At 43.1% G+C, this 18,145-nt stretch overlaps 1 protein-coding gene across 4 annotated transcripts in view; it reads left to right on the top strand.

Moving 5' to 3' along the window:
• The window catches only part of PTPN2 (protein tyrosine phosphatase non-receptor type 2), a 76,747-nt gene that overhangs the window by 22,932 nt on the left and 35,670 nt on the right, over positions 1-18,145 (top strand). For all 4 annotated transcript variants that reach the window (XM_082354851.1, XM_082354852.1, XM_082354853.1 and 1 more), the window contains exon 2: positions 3,859-3,949. In XM_082354851.1, coding sequence (XP_082210977.1) covers positions 3,859-3,949 — 91 coding nt within the window. The remainder of the gene's footprint in view (positions 1-3,858; positions 3,950-18,145) is intronic.

Raw genomic sequence — 18,145 nt, 5'->3', positions numbered from 1 at the left:
CTAGGGTTCTTCCTAAATGCACTGAAATTAAAGAAAGGTAAAGGGGAACAAATAATAATGATAACATTAGAAATTTGAGAAAATGAACTCTGTAAGAATTCTCTCTTTTAAAAAAAAGTAACCGAGAAAATGTATCTCTTTTATGGTGTTGTAAATTAAGATCTCTTCCCTACCCCAATACTTGGGGCCCTGCCCTATTCTTTTTTTGCAATATCAGTAATGATTAGTTATAGTGTACACAAAAAAACATTTTTTAGGCTAAAAACTGGAAACAGCAACCAACAGATGGACTTAACTGTGGAAAATGGGTGTATAAGCATAACAGGAGTACTGAAGAAGGGCTTGTATAATGCCCTTTTAAAAATTGTTTTATATTTTAGTTGTAAGAGTTTTCTAAAAAAAATATATTCTGGATATTAATCCCTTATCAGATATATGATTTGCATCTGTTTTCTCACAATCTGTGTGTTGCAACAACTTTTTGATGTGATTTTAAAACTAGTTATTAGCATTAAGACTGATATTACACTAGTATTTATTACTATTTTAGCTAGTTTATTTTTAAGTAATATATAGACTAAAGAATATGTGAATATATGGTTTAAAATTTAAATGGCACAAAAGGTTTCCAATAAAAAGCAGTTAGAATGACGGAAGGTTACTTTGGAAAGGAGAGAGGAGCAGGGTAGAGAAAAGCTGTGTCTGATGTACTTTATACCTTTTCTAAGAAAAGAGATTTGAAACAAATATGGCAAAAGTAGTAACAGATGTTTAATCTCACTGGTGGGAACATGGGTGTCCTATTATCTATATTTTTTTGTTTTAAATATTTTATAATTAAAGCAAGTTTTTAGTTATATAAATCTCTACCCTCCCCTAGGTGTTCGGTCCCCCAGTCTTCCGCCCCACAAGTTACTAGTATTTTGACTCCTTCTAGAATTATTCATTGTGTCCTCAGGCATAGTTATGTTTGAGTGGATGGAGGTGGGAGCTACTCAACGTCTTTCATACCTTTTTCACAGTGTGTCCTTGAGACCTCCCACACAAGTGTTTGCAGCACTTGTGTCCCCCTTTCCTGGTTCCCTCCTGTCCCCCTGCTTCCCCTCACCTCTGCTTTACTCCCGCAGGGCACTGAGGTTGCTGCCAGTTTTCCACTGTTACGTACAGTGAACATCCTGGTACACACAGGTATATGGCTGTATGCGATATAAATTCCTGGAGGCAAAATTGGTGGCTCAAACTTATAACCTTATCAGATTGTTCTCGCAGAAACATTACAGCAGTATACGCTCTGCAGCAAACTGTTGGAGCGCTTTTTCACTCTCCTCACCTGCCTGATGTTCTTAGAATTTCTTATTCTTGTCAGTTATTTTCTCTGCATTTGATGCAGAAGACCTCTCAACATGCATGTTTTAGTATTATTTTAAATTAATGTTTTTCTTTTATATCAATTATTAACTTGGAATATAAAATTACTTGTACTCTGTAGTGTTTCAACTCTGAAGTGTTTGAGATTATACAGATATAAGCCAAGACCTGAATGTGTTTAACTTTACATATAAAACTTATTATTTGACATTTAAAAACTTTTATAATCAGTGGAAATGAAGCTTTATTTCTTTTTTCATCTAGTCACAGTAATTTGTTATGATATGCTTTCATGGAAAAGTATTTGAAGCTAAAAGGTAATATTTCTGTCCAAGTTATTGTATGAGGCTAATAGAGCTTTGATACTAAAACTGAATAAATTGCACGGGACAAGAAAATTAGAGGTCAATTCAACTTAAAAATATAGATGCATACATTTTAAAATAATGGTGGTACACCCAAACAATAGAATATCATTCAGCACTAAGAAGAAATGAGCTATCAAGCCGTGAAAAGACATGGAGGAACCTTAAATGCATATTTATGCATATCTAAATGAAAATCTATTATTGTAATTCAATACATTACCAGATTAAAGGAGAAAAGTTAAGATCATATCCATGAATGCAGGGTAAACATTGAGTAAAATTCAACACCCATTCATGATGAAAGAAACATTTAGTAAACTAGAAATTACTGAGGGGAACCTTCTTAACCTGAAAAGGGTATCCACCAGAAACCTAAAGCAAATATTACACTTAGTGGTTAAACCTTAGAAGCAGTTCTTTCAAAATCAGGGAAAAAATATTTCTGTTTGACATTGAATAAGAGGTCCTAGCCAATGCAATTAGATTAGAAAAAGAAATAAGAGGTATGAATGAGAAATATGAAGTATAAGAGAGACAGAATTATCACTGTTTGCTGATATTGAGAGACTCAGAACCAGCTACCAAATGTTAGAGAGCTTAGCAAGATTGCTGGGTGTGAGAGTAGCATTAAAAAGTCAGTAGCAACAATTGTAACGTGTATGTGTGTGTTTCTGTTCCTGTGTGTGTGGCAGATTGCATTTTCCAAAAGGACTGAACCAACATATGTTGAACCCTGATGCTTTTTGCACAAAGAGGCTGTGATTTCTTGCACCGAGAGGTGGTCTTTGTTCCCTACTCTTGGGTATTGGAAGGCCCGTTGGGTAAAAATATGAGCTAGAAAGTTACCTGTCCTAGGGCTGTTGGGTGGTGGCAGGCAGGACGGTAGGAAAATTATCTGAATAATTTATTTATGCTTAATTTATAAAATTACCTGGTGCCTAACTTTTTTTTAATGGATTAATTTATTTATTTAATTTTATTTTTGGCTGAGTTCGCTCTTCCTTGCTGTGCGCGGGCTTTCTCTAGTTGCAGCGAGCGGGGGCTACTCTTCATTGTGGTACGCGGGCTTCTCATTACGGTGGCTTCTCTTGTTGCGGAGCACGGGCTCTAGGCATGCAGGCATCAGTAGTTGTAGCACATGGGTTCAGTAGTTGTGGTTCGCGGGCTCTAGAGCGCAGGCTCAGTAGTTGTGGCGCACAGGTTTCATTGCTCCGCGGCATGTGGGATCTTCCTGGACCAGGACTTGAACCTGTGTCCCCAGCATTGGCAGGCGGATTCTTAACCACTGCACCACCAGGGAAGTCTTGGTGCCTAACTTTTAAAATACTGTTTCTCCAGGCATGGTAGTGTGAGCAAAAGCCCAAATTAATTTTTTCTGTTAATGCATACTCTTTGGGTTTTTTTTTGGTATGTTTCTGTTTTTACCTGAATTCTCAGAATAATGTTCCACTTGGGAGAAAAAGCTGGTCATGGTGGATACAGCAAGTAGCTGAGTGCCTAGTGCAGGCATACTGGCGCAGAATTTCTTCTGTTGTGGAATACCAAGAACCATAAGGGTCCTAGAGCATTTGTAGCTCTAGAAATAAAATTTGAGAATACCTGGGCTCAGAATAAAGTAACAGTTATATGGGATGAAGATAAAGAAATAGATTAAAATTTTAAGATAGAAGCTCTGAAATATAGGTAGATAATATTCAGAGAGTTTAGTTGGAAATTTGAGTATGATGTGGTAACCTTAGATTCCTCCTTTGCATCAGTTGTCACATAAACTGTTAACGTTGCTGTAGGTGTTGAACATGGCAGGGCAGTGAACGTGTATGAGAGCAGAGCCTTCTGCCTGAAGGACCTTGGTTCAGTCCTGGGGTCTCACGCTTACTAGCTCTGGGACCTTTGGTAGATCATTTAACCCCTGAAAGCGTGTCACCCCTGACATACAAAATGGGGAAGATAATCTTTCCCACTGGTGTGAGAATTGAATGAGATCACGTCGATGATGTGCTTTGCATAGTACTTGACCTATCCTAAGTGCTCAGTGAAAGTTATTTTATAGTGGCTGGGAAAGTATCTGTTTTGCAATATAAAATTTAAGAGAAATATTAAAATATATTTTTGTTATTTTAAGGAAATTCGCAGTGAGTCACATGACTATCCTCATAGAGTGGCCAAGTTTCCAGAAAACAGAAATCGAAACAGATACAGAGATGTAAGCCCATGTAAGTACTTGTGGGGGTTGTGAGTGTGTGTGTCGTAGGAGGCGGGACATGGTGGAAAAGGTTGGGGTTGGGGTTGGTAAGTATGGTGATTTTTTTTTTTCATATTAACATATGTTCTTCAAAGAAAATTTTCAAGGCATAAAATAGTAGAAGGAAGGAAAATTGCCCATAATTATTTCCTCTTCCAACACGGCCACCATTAATTGATGTATTTCTTACCATCCTTTTTTCTTACACATGATTTTTCTCTTTTCAAAATAATTGTAATCATATATGTGTGTATGTATAGTCATATATATCTACTTCTTTTCATATTATTCCATAGCTTTTATAAGTATTACTTAAAATATTTATTGGTGTAATTTGTTTTTTTCCCCCGAATTACAAAAGTAGTGTGTATTCACTACTACTTGAAAAGTTTTAAAACATAGAAATGTGTAAAGGAAAAACTCTCATTATTTAAAAACAAGCAAATACTATTGGGTTTATATTCTTTTGGTATTTGTCTGTGTAAATGTGTATGTACATTCTTTTAAATTCAGCTGGAATCCTGCACGCACTGACCTGCAGCTTTTCTCCCTTGTGGCCGCATGTTGTAGACGTTTCCTGTCGTGGACACAGTCTTTTAGTGGCTTCCACAGTGGCTTTGGGGAGGTCAGTCTTTATGTAACAGTTCCCTGTGGTTGGACTTAGATTCTGCTGTGCATGTGCATGTACATGCACGCGCGCACACACACACACACACACACACACACACACACACACACACACACACACACACACACAGGGTTTTGTGAACAGTTGTAACACCAGGGCTTTAAAAATGTGTTCATCAAGTGATTTTATTTTTGTTCTGACCGATCCCACCTTCAGATATTGAATTAGGCTGCCTTACTGCTCAGAGGATCCCCATGTTTGGTTTCAGTGGGTGAGCGTAGGCATCCTCTTTAGGGCTGCTGGTGTGCTGCGTTTGTGTTCGATGCCGGGTGCCTCCTCAGGGGCCTCATGCTCCACCATCACCTCTCTTCTTCATAGCTTCAACCTCTTTCTAATAACTCTCTTCCCTTATTATTCAGATGTGCTCCAATCTCTTCTGACCTCAAACCCCATATCGCACTCCAGCTATCGCTTTGTCACCTACACAGACACAGGCGTGTGCACACACACACACACACACACACAGAATCTTAGAAGCGTGCACCACCCTGTCTGTCTCTCCACTCTCATCACCCACGCGTTCTTCAGCCATGGTTCTACCCCAGCCTCCCCACTGAAACTTTTATTCTAAAGTACTGTGCGCTTTCTAGTTTTCTAATGCAATGAGGGACTTTCCATCGGTGTCTTTTCTTATCCTTCTGTGACTTTCGACATTGTCAACCATGCCTTCCTTCCCTAAGTCCATATTTTTCTTGATTTTGCTGTTACTTCTCTGGCTGATCACGCCTTTTCAGAACTTCTCTTCCTCAATTGTCTTTGTCTTCAGAGCTCTGTCTGTGCCTCTGTCTCCCCCTTGTCTACTTGTGTGAGTGGCCTCATTTTCTGTGAGTTCAGTTGCCATCTCTGTGCTTCTGACCCCAGATCTCATCTGCAGCCTACATTTCTATTCTCGGCTACAGACCCACTTATGCACTTCTCTGTCTTGATGTGCTGTAGCCACCTCAGGCTCAGAATTCCTTCCCCACAGTCCCTCAGTCCCAGCCCTAATCTGTGCTTTCTGCTTTATCCCCATGTTCGTAAGGGCTACCACTAGCTGCACACTTGCTGCAGCTAGAAACTCAGACCTCTCTTCCCTCATTCATCTCCCACATCTGGTTGGTGACTAAGTAATTATAATTCCATTTCCACAGTATATTTCCAATCTGTTCTCTGTTCATACTGGCTTGGTTCAGGCCTGGGTTATTACAGCAGCCTCTTAACTAGTCTCCGTTCTGTTCCCACCTCAGTCCGACCCCCACACGGTATCCAGAGCAATCTCTGTGTGATGCAGGTCTGTCCTCCACTCCTGTCTTCAGTAGTGCTCCTCAGTTTTATGAAAAGTTAAAGTGCTTTAGTGTTACCATACAAGGCCTTTTGTAGCCATTTTCCTACAAATTGTTTGTTTTGGTGACTCACTTGGCACCAGTGTGCCCTGTTTTTAACAGTTTTCGAATGTCATTCCCGTTTGGAATAGGCTTCCTCTTTCTTTGACCGACTTCACTCAAAGTCCTCTTCCCGCAAATACCATCTAAACAACCACTTCCCAGGGGTGTTATCCTCACACAGGAGAGGAGGTCATGGAGCTGGTGACTCCCACTAAATCCAGGTGGACCTGGGAATAGGTATTTTTTCAAAGTTCCTGAGGTGATGCTGGTATACCTTTCTTGATTGAGAGTTGTTACATCATTTCCATACAGAGTCCTGTACAGTTGTTGGCTTGGTTCATAAAATGTGTATTGAAAACCAGCTGCATGTCCGCCATTGTGCTGTGCCTGAGAGGACCGTGAGTCCACGTGCCCTGCCTGCCAACAACATACGTGCAGTGGCGGGGGGCAGGGGTGTGTGTACGTGCCTGCTGTGCTTTGTGTGTCAGGAGATGGTGCAGTGCTGGTGGAGCCGAGAAGAGGCGCTCAGCTCTGCTTAAGGAGTTAGGGGTGGCTTTTAAGATAATTTTTTTTTTTTTTACTTTATTAAAATAGTCTATTTTAAACCAGCAATTATTTTTCATGTAAAGAATTTCTAAACACCCATACAGGAAATAAACATAGATAATACTGAGTGCAAAGCAGGCAATGACATGTTTGTAAGCAATCAAAAGGAATTGTTTTTTGTTTGTTTGTTTTTAATTCAGAATCACAGATCTTTCTAGATTTTGATTCATCAAGTCTGGAAATGTATTTTTAAACAAACTCCTTACGTGATTCTTATATGCTCAGCTTGAAACTACATTTGGAGGTATGAATATGAGGTACATATTCAAAGAGCGGTATTTTGTTGGGGTTTTTTTTTCCTCTAATATTTATTTATTTATTTATTTTGGCTGTGCCGGGTCTTAGTTGCGGCTCACGGGATCTTCGTTGTGGTGTGTGGGCTTCTTAGCTGTGGCATGCATGCAGGATCTAGTTCCCTGACCAGGGATTGAACCCGGGCCCCCTGCATTGGGAGCTCGGAGTCTTACCCTCTGGATAGCCAGGCAGGTCCCAAAGAGGGGTATTTTGAAATAGAAAGAATTTTAAGAAGTCTACAGTCTTTGTATAATTGCCATGACTGAAAAGATGCCTTATTTGTCTCACTTAACCATGAGGTAATTGTAGAAGAGATCGGCCAGAAGGTGGTTGGTTGAGAAAAGAAAGGTTATAGTCATCACTTTGAGAATTGTATTTGTACTGTTAGAGACAGCTGCCAGATTTTGAAATATTCCTTACTATATTTGCTTTGCCTGTAGAAATCCCAGTTTACTATTTGATCTAAAAGGAAGTACCAGCCTTCTCTTGTCAAAGTTGGTGGTGAAAGAGTAGTTTTTTGTTTTGTTTTGTTTTTTGTGATAAAAACACATACCATAAATTTACCCTTTTAACAGTTTTTAGGTGTCCATCATGGTGTTGTTGGCTGTATGCACATTGTTGTATGACAGCTCTTGTCATCTTGTATGACAGCTCTTGTCATCTTGTATGACTGAAACCCTCCCCCCTCCCCCAGCCCCTGGCAGTCACCATTCTACTTTCTCTTTCTCAGAGTCTGATCACTTTAGGTGCCTCATAGAAATGGAATCATACAGTGTTTCTTTTTGTAATTGGCTTATTTCACATAGCATAATGCCCTCAAGGTTCATCCATCAGTGTTTAAAGTAACACGTGGACTTCTCATTCCAGTAGTGTGGCAGATTAGATAGTCCATAGTTTCTTACTGCTGCAAAACAAGAACACACTTTTTAAATAAATTGCTAGGTGGGGAGGAAGTAAGGAAGACATCCAGGCTTTCTGTGCGCCCCACCTCCTAAAAAAGATCTCAGCAAATGGCATAGCTACTCTGAATGCACATGGCAGTATCAGCTGTGACATTTGTATTCACCTAATAAAATAGTCTCAAGGTATATAAGGCAAAAATGAATAGAATTACAGAAAGAAATTGACAATTCTATATTCACAGACTTTTTTTCATTTATTTATTTAATTTATTTTTATTTTTGGCTGTGTTGTGTCTTCGTTGGTGCGTGTGGGCTTTCTCTAGATCTGGCGAGCGGGGGCTACTCTTCGTTGTAGTGCGCAGGCTTCTCACTGCGGTGGCTTCTCTTGTTGCGGAGCACAGGCTCTAGGCGCGCAGGCTTCAGTAGTTGTGGCTCGCGGGCTCTAGAGCACAGGTTCAGTAGTTGGGGCGCACGGGCTTAGTTTCTCCGTGGCATGTGGGATTTTCCTGGACCAGGGCTCGAACCTGAGTCCCCTACATTGGCAGGCGGATTCTTAACCACTGCGCCACCAGGGAAGCCCGTTCACGGACTTCTTAAAGCAAAATATTAGTAAAGAAGTAGAAGATTTGGACCACACAGTTAAGCTTTATTTAATAAGAAAAATATATAAAACGTTATATATAGAACCTATTCTCCAACAATTAGAGAATTCACATTCTTCTAGGACTGACATGGAATATTTGTAATTGACTAGGCTGTAAAAGTAACTCTTAAAACAGTTTAAGAATTACTGTCTTACAGGCCATGTTCTTTGACCGTAATGCAATTAAATTATAGATTATTAATAAAAAGATTAAAATTCCTATAAATTTGGAGATTTAAAGATTTCTAAATGATTCATGGGTTAAGAAGAAATCATAATGGAAACTTAAAAGTGAACAATAGGTAAAATTCTACTTATCAGAACTTGCATAAAGCAGCAAAAAGAGTACTGCAAAAAAATACACTGTCTTAAATGTTTGTATTAAAACAAAAGGCTGAAAATTAAAGTGCTAAGTGTCTAACCTAATTTAGAGTAAAAGTAACAGAATAAAAACCAAGAAAAGAAAAAGCGGAAAGGAAATAATACAAAAATAAAAGAAGAGTAGAAATCAAAGGACCAAACAAAACCAAATATTAGTTCCTTGATAAGACTAATAAACTGGCAAGATTGAGCAAGAAAAATAAAACAAACATAGAAACCAGAGAGACAGGGACTTCCCTGGTGGTCCAGTGGCTAAGACTCCATGCTCCCAATGCAGGGGGCCCGGGTTCAATCCCTGGTCAGAGAACTAGATCCCGCATGCCACAACTAAAAGATCCCGCATGCCTCAACTAAAAAGATTCCGCATGCCTCAACTAAAAAATCCCACATTCCGCAACAAAGATCCTGCATGCCACAACTAAGACCCAGCGCAGCGAAATAAATAAATAATTAAATAAATAAATAAACAAACAAATACATACATACATACAGTAAATATTTAAAAACAAAACAGAAACCCCAGAAAGACAGAGACAGGTCCATATAAACAATATTAGGAGAAAAAAGAGGAACATCAATACAGATGTAAAAGGAATTAAAAAGCTAGAGTACTGCAAACAATTATGGCAATAAATGTGATCAGTTAGAAGAAATGGAACAGACTCCTGGAAAAATAGAATTTACCAACACAGATTAAAGGAGAAGTGTGGAGTCTAAGTAGACCTGTGACAACTAAATAAATTAATTAAAAAAATATTTCCACTAAGAAAACACTGGAAATAGATGCTTTAACAGGTGTGTCTTTTTAAGTAAAATAAATATTTATTTATTTATTTATTTTTTAATTTATTTTTTTTTTAAATTTTATTTATTTTTGACTGTGTTGGGTCTTCGTTGCTGCACGGGGCTTTCTCTAAGTTGCGTTGCGGCGAGCAGGGGCTGCTCTTCATTGTGGTGTGTGGGCTTCTCATTGCAGTGGCTTCTCTTGTTGCAGAGCACAGGCTCTTAGGCGCGCAAGCTTCAGTAGTTGTGATGCACGGGCTTAGTTGCTCCGCAGCATGTGGAATCTTCCTGGACCAGGGCTCGAACCCGTGTCCCCTGCACTGGCAGGCGGATTCTTAACCACTGCACCATCAGGGAAGTCCCAACAGGCGTGTCTTAATAATAATAAAAACTCCCCCCGAGAACAGAAAAAGAGAATACTCCTCAATTCCTTTTGTGAGGCTGTTAGATAATTTGGATGTCCAAACCAGAAAAGTGTAGTGAGGAATAAAAGTTACAGGCATATCTACCTCATGAATGTAGATGTAAAAATCCTGAAGAAAGGTTAGCAAACTGAATACAGCAGTGTCTGTATTAAGTTTATTTTAGCAATGTAAGGGTGGCTTAGCATTAGACAGTCTTATAAATGTACTTAACCTTAGTAACAAGGCAAAGGAGAAAAAAGCCATATGAATATCTCAATAGATGCAGAAAGATTATTTAAAGTCAGTTCTTGCTCCTGATTAAAAACAAATAATGTATCAAACTAGAAACAGAAGGAAACTTCTGTAACTAACATGAGAGGACACCTACAGTCACATCACTTTTTTTTTTTTTTTTTTTTTTTATTTATGGCTGTGTTGGGTCTTCGTTTCTGTGTGAGGGCTTTCTCTAGTTGCGGCAAGCAGGGGCCACTCTTCATCGCAGTGTGTGGGCCTCTCATTATCGCGGCCTCTCCTGTTGCGGAGCACAGGCTCCAGACACGCAGGCTCAGTAATTGTGGCTCACGGGTCCAGTTGCTCCGCGGCATGTGGGATCTTCCCAGACCAGGGCTCGAACCCGTTTCCCCTGCATTGGCAGGCAGACTCTCAACCACTGCGCCACCAGGGAAGCCCCCCATCACTCTTAATGATAACGTGTTACAAACATTTTTTAAAACTCGAGGACAAGACAAGGGTGCCCACAAGTACCACTTCCACTTAACATTGTACTTTGGATCCCGGACACTACAGTAAGAGAAGAATAAGAAACGAAGGCATAAGGATTGGGAACTGCTGCTGTGTAACTAACCCCCTCAAACCCTAACAGTAACTCGCCACATCTGGAATCGGAAGGCTGACTGGACGCAGGCGGGTCTTGCTCACCATCTCCCAGGCAGCATAGCTCAGGTGGTGGCCAGGCTGTGTTGCCTGGACCCTCACCCAGTGGTAAACCGTCAGCTGCAGCACCTGCACGTGGCATCTCCACGTGACCTGGACTTCCTCACCAGTAGCCCCTGAGTTGCAGGAGTGAGCATCCTTAGAGTCTAGCTGGGAGCTGCACTGCCTGTGTCACCTCTCCTTTGAAGTCACACATCACCTGCACCACATTCTGTTCATTAGGGCGAGGTACCACGCCATCTGGATTCAAGAGGGGAGAGTTGTCACAAAGAACTGTGGGCATGTTTTAAAACTATTACAGTTATATGGTGTTTTTCTTCATAGATAATCCAGAAAATTCACAGACAAATCAAATAATTAATAAACATTTTGATAGTCTCAGAATTATAAGACAATAGAGTTTCGATTTATGAAAACAGATTTTTATACATGACAAGAATGTGCTTGTCATCTTTCTTGCTAAGCACACTTAGATAAAAACTATTGTATAATAGTAATCAGAATAAGTATAGATATAACTTAAATGTTATGGTAACTCTTCTATAAATATTTGCTAACATTCTTCCTCATCACATCTAAAGTTTAAAAATAAAGACTGGGACTTCCCTGGTGCCTGCCAGTGCAGGGGACATGGGTTCGAGCCCTGGTTTGGGAAGATCCCACATGCCGCAGAGCAACTAAGTTCGTGCGCCACAACTGCTGAGCCCGCGTACCACAACTACTGAAGCCCGCGTGCCTAGAGCCTGTGCTCCGCAACAAGAGAAGCCACTGCAATGAGAAGCCCATGCACCGCAAGGAAGAATAGCCCCTGCTCGCCGCAACTAGAGAAGGTCCTCGGGTAGCAATGAAGACCCAACGCAGCCATAAATAAATTAATTAATTAATTAATTAATAATAAAAAAAAATTTTAATCATTAAAAAAAAATAAAGACTAAATGCACTTATTCTCAAAATCCATCGTGTAGACAGCTCTTTCACTTAAAAGTTTTCTCATTAACTGTTAGGATTTTGACCTGTGGTTCTATCTTCGTTTTTGGTTTTTGGTGAAGAGTTCTTAACATATCAAAAGCACAGTCCACAAAAGAAAAAAATCAACAAATTGGGCTAAACCAAAATTTAAAACTTTTGCTTTGTGAAAGGCCCCGTTAGTAGGATGGAGAGACGAGGACAGAGTGGGAGAAAATATTAATAAACCACAAATAACTCATATCTAGAATATATACAGAACTCTGAAAATACAGCAGTAAAAATCCCAAACAGTCCAGTTCAGAAATGGGCAGAAGATGATGAACGTAGATGGCACATAAGCGCACGAAAAACATCACTAACCATTAGGGAAAAGCAAATTAAAACCATGGTGGTGAGTGATTGTGACACACGTACTAGAGGAGCTGAAATGACAGGGCCGCGGACTCCAAGGACGCAGAGAGAAGCTGGATCTCCTACGCAGCGAGGAGGACGGAGGATGGTGGACGGTGCGGCCGCTCTGGAACGTGGTGTGGCAGCTTCTTGATTACCTTATATGACGCAGCCGCCGCACTCCTGGACATTTATCTCCGAGAATTGCAACCTTATGTCCACACAGAAATGTGAACATGGGTGTTCAGAGCAGCTTTGTTTGTAAGAGCTCCAAATTGGAAACGACCCAAGTGTCCATCAGTGGGTAAGTGGTCAACACACCGTGGTTCTTTTGTTCCTGCCGTGGGAAGCTCCCCGTGCCCTGCAGCGGCTTGGGTGGGCCCCAGAGGACTCCCACTGAGCAGAGTCCAGTCTCAAGGTTACCTCCTGCGTGATTCCATTTATACAGCGTTCTGGGAATGGTGCCGCCGTTGCAGGAGAGGGCAGATCACTGGGTCAGGACAGGGTCAGGGAAGAGACTCTGAAGGGGGGGGCACAGAGGAGCTTGTGGTGGTGGGTGCATGAGTTTGCGCACGCGATAAAACCGCTCCACACGAGTGATGCCTGCAAAACTGGAGACGGGGATCAGGTCTGAGGGTTATTCCAGTGTCTTTCCAGGTTTCTGGATTTCACAGCCTTCCTGAATCGGGTCCTGGGCAGGGCACTGTGCGAGGTGGGGGTGGGATGTGGTGAACTTGTCAGGGTCCCTGGCCACGCCGATGGCTGAGGCCTGGGTGCTGAGCGGGCTGGAGCCTCGTCACGTCAGGCCCTGCCTGTAGCCACCGCGTCGCGTGGACAGCTCTGGTGTTGGAGCTGCGCCGGGGCTGCAGGGAGAGCCCTTAAGTCGGTGAGGAAGCCGGGCACGTCCTCCAGGACCATCCGTTATACTCAGAACGGGCACTGGGGGAAGGAGTGGTTGATATATTAAAATACAGATACATAGCAAAGTAGAATTTTTAAGTTTCTGTAAATTTTTAAGATAAAGTAGGACTTTTTGAGGAGTTCTGTACTTGACACGTTTAGGGTATAAATGAGGGTCAGTCAATAGAAATAGTGGAGAAGGACAAGTGTAGTCTGGCCGTTCCCTCTTAACGGATGAGAAAGAGGCCCAGGAGACGAGTGCTGGGTTTCGGGTCCTGGGCCTGCACATCCGGGGGCCGCCCTGCTCCGTGCAGGTCACAGCGGCTTCTTCGGCCATGGGGGCCAGTGGAGCCAGAGCAGACCCTAGGGCCACACCCACGCCCCTTCGCCTCCCTCACTGTTCTCTCTCATCTGGCCACATGATTCCAGTTGCCTCTACTAAAAAGTCCTGAAGCTTTCTGAGCTGTTGTTTTTTGCTAAATTACTTTACTTCTCAAGTCAGCTGTAGTTTCATCTCCTGCTGACGTTTAGAGTGTTTTTTTGTTTGTTTGTTTGTTTTTATACCTGCCCCTTTCCCCCTTTTTGAAATGTTTGAAAACAGAACTCTTTTTCTTTTTTTTAAATTTATTTATTTATTTTTGGCTGTATTGGGTCTTCATTTCTGTGAGGGCTTTCTCTAGTTGTGGCAAGTGGGGGCCACTCTTCATCGCGGTGTGCGGGCCTCTCACTGTCTTGGCCTCTCTTGTTGCAGAGTACAGGCTCCAGACGCGCAGGCTCAGTAGTTGTGGCTCATGGGTCTAGTTGCTCCGCGGCATGTGGGATCTTCCCAGACCAGGGCTCGAACCTGTGTCCCCTGCATTAGCAGGCAGATTCTCAACCACTGCGCCACCAGGGAAGCCCCTAGAGTGTTTTAATAGTGACATGTGATTCTAAAAAAATTCTACCACAGCTTAACAGTTTGAATATGAACATTTTCTGGAATTCATCGTATAAACAATGCTTGACCACTTGCCAGCCTAAATTGTTATGACACCGTGCTGGTAGGTGCTATGAGAAAACGGAAGTAGAAGCCCCTTTTCTCTGATAGTTGGATTTAGGAGTTGAGACTAATAAATCAGTGCAGGATGTCTCAACCCTGAACCTAAGTTTCAGGTGCTTCTCTTCCCTTTGTTCACGGGGCTTGTGCCGCAGTCGCCATCCCCAGACGTGAGGCATGTACCCATCACAAAGCCTTCACTCTTCTCTGTGCGTGGCACACTCTTGACCCAAATATTCATGTGGCTGACCTCCTCTAAGTCTTTGCTTCAGTGTCACTGTCACAGTGAGGCCCAGCCTGACCACCTGTTTAGAATTGGCAACCTGTCCCCCTTCCCAGCACAGCTGCCCTTTATTCTGCTCTTTTTTCCCATAGGGTTTATTACTGCATAACATGTAATCTACTTAATTATTTTGCTTATTGCTGTCTCCCTTTCCGAGAAGGTAAGCTCCCCAGGAGTGTGGATGGGTTCCAGGGGCCTGGGTTTGTGGATGAAAGGGAAATACTATTCGTCCCCCAACTGCCTCTCCCTTCCTTTCTCCTAGAGGGAGAGATCTGAGCTTCAAGGAGAGTGGTGAGCTGCTCACTGATTGTGTGAGACCAAAGCGTGGTTTGTCTTGTTTTTTTTGTTTTTGTTTTTTTAAATTATTTATTTATTTATTTATTTATGGCTGCGTTGGGTCTTCGTTGCTGCAAGTGGGCTTTCTCTAGTTGCGGCAAGCAGGGGCTACTCTTTGTTGTGGTGCGTGGGCTTCTCATTGTGGTGGCTTCTCTTACTGCAGAGCACAGGCTCTAGGTGCATGGGCTTCAGTAGTTGTGGCTCACGGGCTCTAGAGCATGGGCTCAGTAGTTGTGGCTTGCGGGCTCAGTAGTTGTGGCTCGCGGGCTCTAGTGCACAGGCTCAGGAGTTGTGGTGCACGGGCTTAGTTGCTCCGCGGCATGTGGGATCTTTCCGGACCAGGGCTCGAACCCGTGTCCCCAGCATTGGCAGGCGGATTCTTAACCACTGCGCCACCAGGGAAGTCCCACATCTTGTTTTATAGATGCTGTCGAAGAGGAAAGGTGTCCATGTTCAAGCGGCAGTGGTGACTTTTACCCGTTTTGTAAGGACACCTCCCAGTCTTCTTTCCATCTCAGAGACTCTGGGGTGGATTCAAGGGGCCCTTTTCAGTTTGGGGATGTGCGGAGGCAGAATTTAACCAGTTAACACTGTCATGTCAAGTTTAGGAACTTGGAATCATGATGGATTGAGAGAGGTGGACATGTGCAGGCAGCTGGCCCCTCGTTTGGAGGAGGCCGAGCCCGCTGTGCGCTCCACACAGCATCGCTGGTGGCCAGTCCATGGGGCTGTGCCACAGGCCCCGATGGATGGGACTGCCCGAGTGTCAGGCCATCCTCCTCGTTCCATCCCGTCCTCTGTCCGCTGCTCATTCTTTCCTCAAAGCTCAGGTGCTCGTGCGGAGTTGCCAGGGCCTCTCCTCCTCCCGGTCCTTCTCAGCGGCCCCTGTGCTCCTCTTCCTGCTGTTCCTCCTGCTGGAAGCCCCTTCCCCTCCTCTTACCCTGGCCTGCTCCCACCATACTCAGCGCAGCGCAGTACGGCACTAGGACTAATTCCCAGATAGGACTTTTTTTCTTTTAAAAAGCTTGAAACAAATAATGTCTTATCTCTCTGTCCTGGTTGCCTGTCTCCTGGCATGTATGTGTTGACCAGGTGTGGAAGGTGGTCAATTTAAAGAGCAGATCGTCTGGTGGGGGCGATGTGCAGGAGGGGGCTTCCATCAGAGAAGGGAAGTCCTGGGTCAGGCCTTCAAGAGGTGAGGTGTGTGTGCAGAGGTGGAGGCAGAAGTCATCCCTGAGACAAAGAGCAGGGTAGACGGCGATGCCAGGGAGGATCTGGGGCGGCGATGTCAGGGAGGATCTGGGGCGTCTCTGGGCCTCTGCTGCTGCTTCTCTAGGGTGCGATCGAGGCTGATGACTTGACTGGCCTGAGTGTCAGCAAAACGTGCACAACACGACTCAGGGTGTGAGGGGTGAGAGTGGAGAGCAGCGAGCACCTGACACATCCCAGGAGCGAAAAGTCCTGCACAGCCGTTGTGGTTGGTTATGTCGTCAGAAAAGGAACATTCAGCTCATATGGTTTTACTTTGCCGAGGAGACAGCTGAGATGCTGACCCTCTGCACGATGGCTTGTTTCTTCTCCACTAACATGGCCACGCCAGTGCTGACGGGGGTTTAGCTGTAGCTTTGCTTTTGGCTCATTGCTTGATTTATGAGAGAAAATTAATGTTATTTGTGCCTCCAGTATCTACTTGTAGGATTGAAGAGAGTTGACACATCTGTCAGATGCTTACATTCTTGGCCGGGAAGCGCCACATGGTGTGGAAATCAGTGCCGAACGCTTACTGTCCCCCATTGAGAATGGAGCCTGAAGCAGGAAGTCTGTTAAAGCTGTGCTGATAGTCAGTCTTCTGCCCAGTTTCTGTTCATTGTTCTTGATCTCTGCCTCAGCATAAATGTGAGCCCTTCCTTTTTGACCTGGAAGACTTTCCACAAGGAGATGTCTTTACAATAATGAAAAAAGGTGAAACTGGGGGTGGGGGGGTGGGGTGGGATGGGGGAAAAAAGCTCAATGTGACAGTATTGAAAGAGGAAGCTAATCTGTGTTGTCAGCTCAGGCCACAGCTAGAGCCAGTCATTTCTTGACAGATGAAGCCATTTCTCAGAAAACAGGCTGTTTGCGGGTGGGAGGTGCGGGGACTTGCGGTTGGAAGTTTGCCTAATCCAGCTCGTTGCCGCAGTCCATGGGGTGTGCATTTCTTCCCTCACCCCGATGATGCCACTGTGGAGAAAAGTATGCATTCTTGATCGTCCTGCTGGTGGTGTTACTAGATGTTGAGAAATCAGATTTCCTGTGAGGTGTGGTTTGGTTGCATTTGTGGCCTCTCATGCAATACAGTTTTTGAATCATCCTCATTTTCTCCCTTTGCTGGATCCTTTAAAAGATAAGGAAGAGGGGGATAACCATACACTTCAAATGATGATAAAGTGCTGATGGCCCCGAGGTTGTGTGACTCTGATCTGATAGTCTCATTTCAGAGGTTCTTAGGCAGGATCAGCTGCTTTGGGGAGAGGAGAAAGCATGTAACATCCTGGGTTTTTTTCTAACTCAGAAGTCAGAAGTTTGGTTTGGAGTGAACTGTTCACAGGTTTGGGGCTGACCAGTCGTGACGGGCAGGGAGAGGAGACACTTGACCTCAAGTGTTAAGGGGACCCATGTCACCCTCACAGATATTTCAGACCAGACAGTAAGTGGTTTTTCGTGGGAAAAGAGGCTTTGTCTCTCTTTGTTACCATTGCCAGAGAATATAAATCATCAAGTCACAATTCCTCATAAAAAGGCTTTGATAGTTTCACTTCCTGAAATGTTTATACTTACTTGGTAGATAGTGTTAAAGTGATATGTTTTATTTAACACAAGAAACTCTTATGTTTTTTTCTCTACACAGATTCTCTTCTGAATCAAAAAGTTACATGCTTTGTATTTTTTATTAATCTTCTTAATGGAACAGAAGAATTAAAATGATGTTAGATGTATCTGAAAGTTTAAAAAAATCAGTCCTGAGGAGAAAACATAGGTTCAGCCAACACTTGTAGCCAGTTCTAAATAGCTAGACTTTTCCCAAGGATTACCTTCCTTTTGGGGGGTGCCTTTCAGGTAACGCCCTGCTCCCCTACTGGTCAGCACTCGGGCTCCAGGGAACGTATCTGGGGGTGTGGGATTCATGTTTTTAATGAGCTGGAGTGACACCAGGTGTAGATGTTAACACTGGAGAGAAAATAACAGTGAACCCAG

Source organism: Balaenoptera borealis, assembly GCF_965194805.1.
Source record: "Balaenoptera borealis genome assembly, chromosome: 14".
Lineage (NCBI taxonomy): Eukaryota > Metazoa > Chordata > Mammalia > Artiodactyla > Balaenopteridae > Balaenoptera > Balaenoptera borealis.
Note: the sequence above shows the minus strand (reverse complement) of the source record. Positions and strands in the feature narration are given on the sequence as shown.